Source organism: Tupaia chinensis, unplaced genomic scaffold, assembly GCF_000334495.1.
Source record: "Tupaia chinensis unplaced genomic scaffold, TupChi_1.0 Scaffold144048_1, whole genome shotgun sequence".
Lineage (NCBI taxonomy): Eukaryota > Metazoa > Chordata > Mammalia > Scandentia > Tupaiidae > Tupaia > Tupaia belangeri.
This window is the reverse complement of record NW_006203900.1, coordinates 140,764-142,786: the sequence shown is the minus strand read 5'-3', so window position 1 is coordinate 142,786 and position 2,023 is coordinate 140,764. Positions and strand designations below refer to the sequence as shown.

Here is a 2,023-nt window from a genome sequence, read left to right as displayed (position 1 = left end):
GATTCCCTTTCACCCTTTCCCATATCTCACCGTCCTCCCACACTGTCTCCAGTATCCACTGTTGCTATCCATGTTTTTTTTAATTAAATGTTTATTTATTTATTTAATTCCATTTATTATTTTTTAATTTGACCAGAGAGAGAGAGAGACAGAGAGAGAGAAAAAAGGAAAGTGAGAGTAAAGGCAAGCTACCAGGTCCAGGACTGGAACCATAGTTGGCCAAGTGGGAATCCAGCGCCTCAACCACCAAACCACCTGCCAGCCCTAAATTTATCTACATTTAAATAATAGAGAAATGTAGAACAAAACTTTTTTTTTTTGAGAGGTTTTTGCTATAGGGCATGTGCACTCGCCAGACAGACAGAGAGAGACAGAGAGATAGAAAGTGAGAAATCACCCCCCAGAGGGGATGGCCATGCCGCAATCCCTTCTCCTCCATTTTCCTCTTGGGATCTTGGGCATGCATGCACACGTGCCCGGCGTGAGTTTAAGCCGCTGGGTCCGGGACTTGAACCACGGTTGACTACATGGGAGTCCAGCAACATAGCCATTACGCTAATTGCTGGTCCGTAGAACAAAACTTTTAACATAAAACATTTCTAAAGATAATATTTGAAATTTTTTTAAATTTATTTTAATTTTATTTCTTTTTATTTCAGTTTCTTTTGTACATTCAATCACATGTTGCTTAGCTTAAAAAGTGAATATTCCAACATGTGTACATTTCTCACCAGTCCAGTTGATAATAGTATAAGACTGATTTGTGCAGTGGACATCTTTAACTTGAAAAATACATATAATTATGATTTTCTTTTTTCTAATACTAGATCTTTTATACAAAGGCATTTTCAAGTTATCCAAAAAGGTCAAACAGGAAAGGATTTGATATATGATATATTATTAATAACTTTATTAAATTCACATCAGTTGCCTAATAATCTCTATCAATTATCTCAACTTCACTAAAAATATGAGTATCACTCGATAGCTTAGGCTGCGAGTCCACAGTTTTCTATAAATTTCCTGAATAAAACATTCTCTTTGTGATTTTCGTGATGACACGTTTTATTTGTTCATTTCTCAGACTGTAGATAATGGGGTTGAAGAGAGGAGGGACCATGGAGTAAAACACAGAGAAGACCAGATCTTGGGTGGCTGCAGATGCAGCCGACAGCCACAGGTACATGTAAAAGCCCAGTCCCAGGAAGACAGACACCACCAGGATATGGGGAACACACATGGAAAAGGCCTTCTTTCTGTCTGTGCCACGTGGAAACTTGAACACAGTGGAAAAGATGTGGACGTAAGATCTTATGATGAAAATGAAGCAGCCACCACCAATTCCCAGACCAGAAACAACAATGATGACCTCGTTGCTGGAAGTGTCAGAGCAGGAGAGCTTCAGCAGAGAGGGGATGTCGCAGAAGAACTGATGGATGTCACGGGACGGACCGAAGGGCAGCCGGAAGGTGTGGCCGGTGTGCACACCTGCATACATGAGGCCACTGATCAGGGAGGCCAGTGTCATGTGCAGGCAGATCTGCGAGCTCATGATCACAGGGTAGACGAGGGGTCTGCAGATGGCCACATAACGGTCATGGGCCATGGCAGTGAGGAACAGGAGCTCCATGCAGATGAAGAAAACCACCAGAGAGACCTGAGCTGTGCATCCTGTCTTGGAGATGGAGCTGTTGTTGAGCAGGAAGCTGATACAGGAGTTAGGGATGGTCACGGAGATGTAGCAGGCATCCAGGATGGACAGGGTCTGGAGGAAGAAGTACATGGGGGTGTGGAGGCTCTGGTCAATGGTGGTGACCGCAACGATGAGAAGGTTCCCCACCAGAGTAATCCAGTACATCAGAGAGAAGGACAGGACCTGCAAAACCCGCAGCTCCCACACGTCCGAAAACCCCCCGAGGAGAAACCCCGACATTGTGGTGGAATTGGGCATCTGTGGGTCCTGCAGCACACACCTGTGAAGAATGGAGAGACTGTGTGTCCATGAAGGACCATATCATGGAAA

At 44.0% G+C, this 2,023-nt stretch overlaps 1 protein-coding gene across 1 annotated transcript; it reads right to left on the bottom strand.

Annotated features, from left to right (window-relative positions):
* Positions 1–1,012: 1,012 nt before the first annotated feature.
* On the bottom strand, positions 1,013–1,982 carry LOC102482368 (olfactory receptor 14C36). Its single transcript, XM_006165837.1, has one exon. It carries the CDS (start codon positions 1,949–1,951, stop codon positions 1,013–1,015), a length of 939 nt encoding a protein of 312 aa, XP_006165899.1. The 5' UTR covers positions 1,952–1,982.
* Positions 1,983–2,023: the final 41 nt, after the last annotated feature.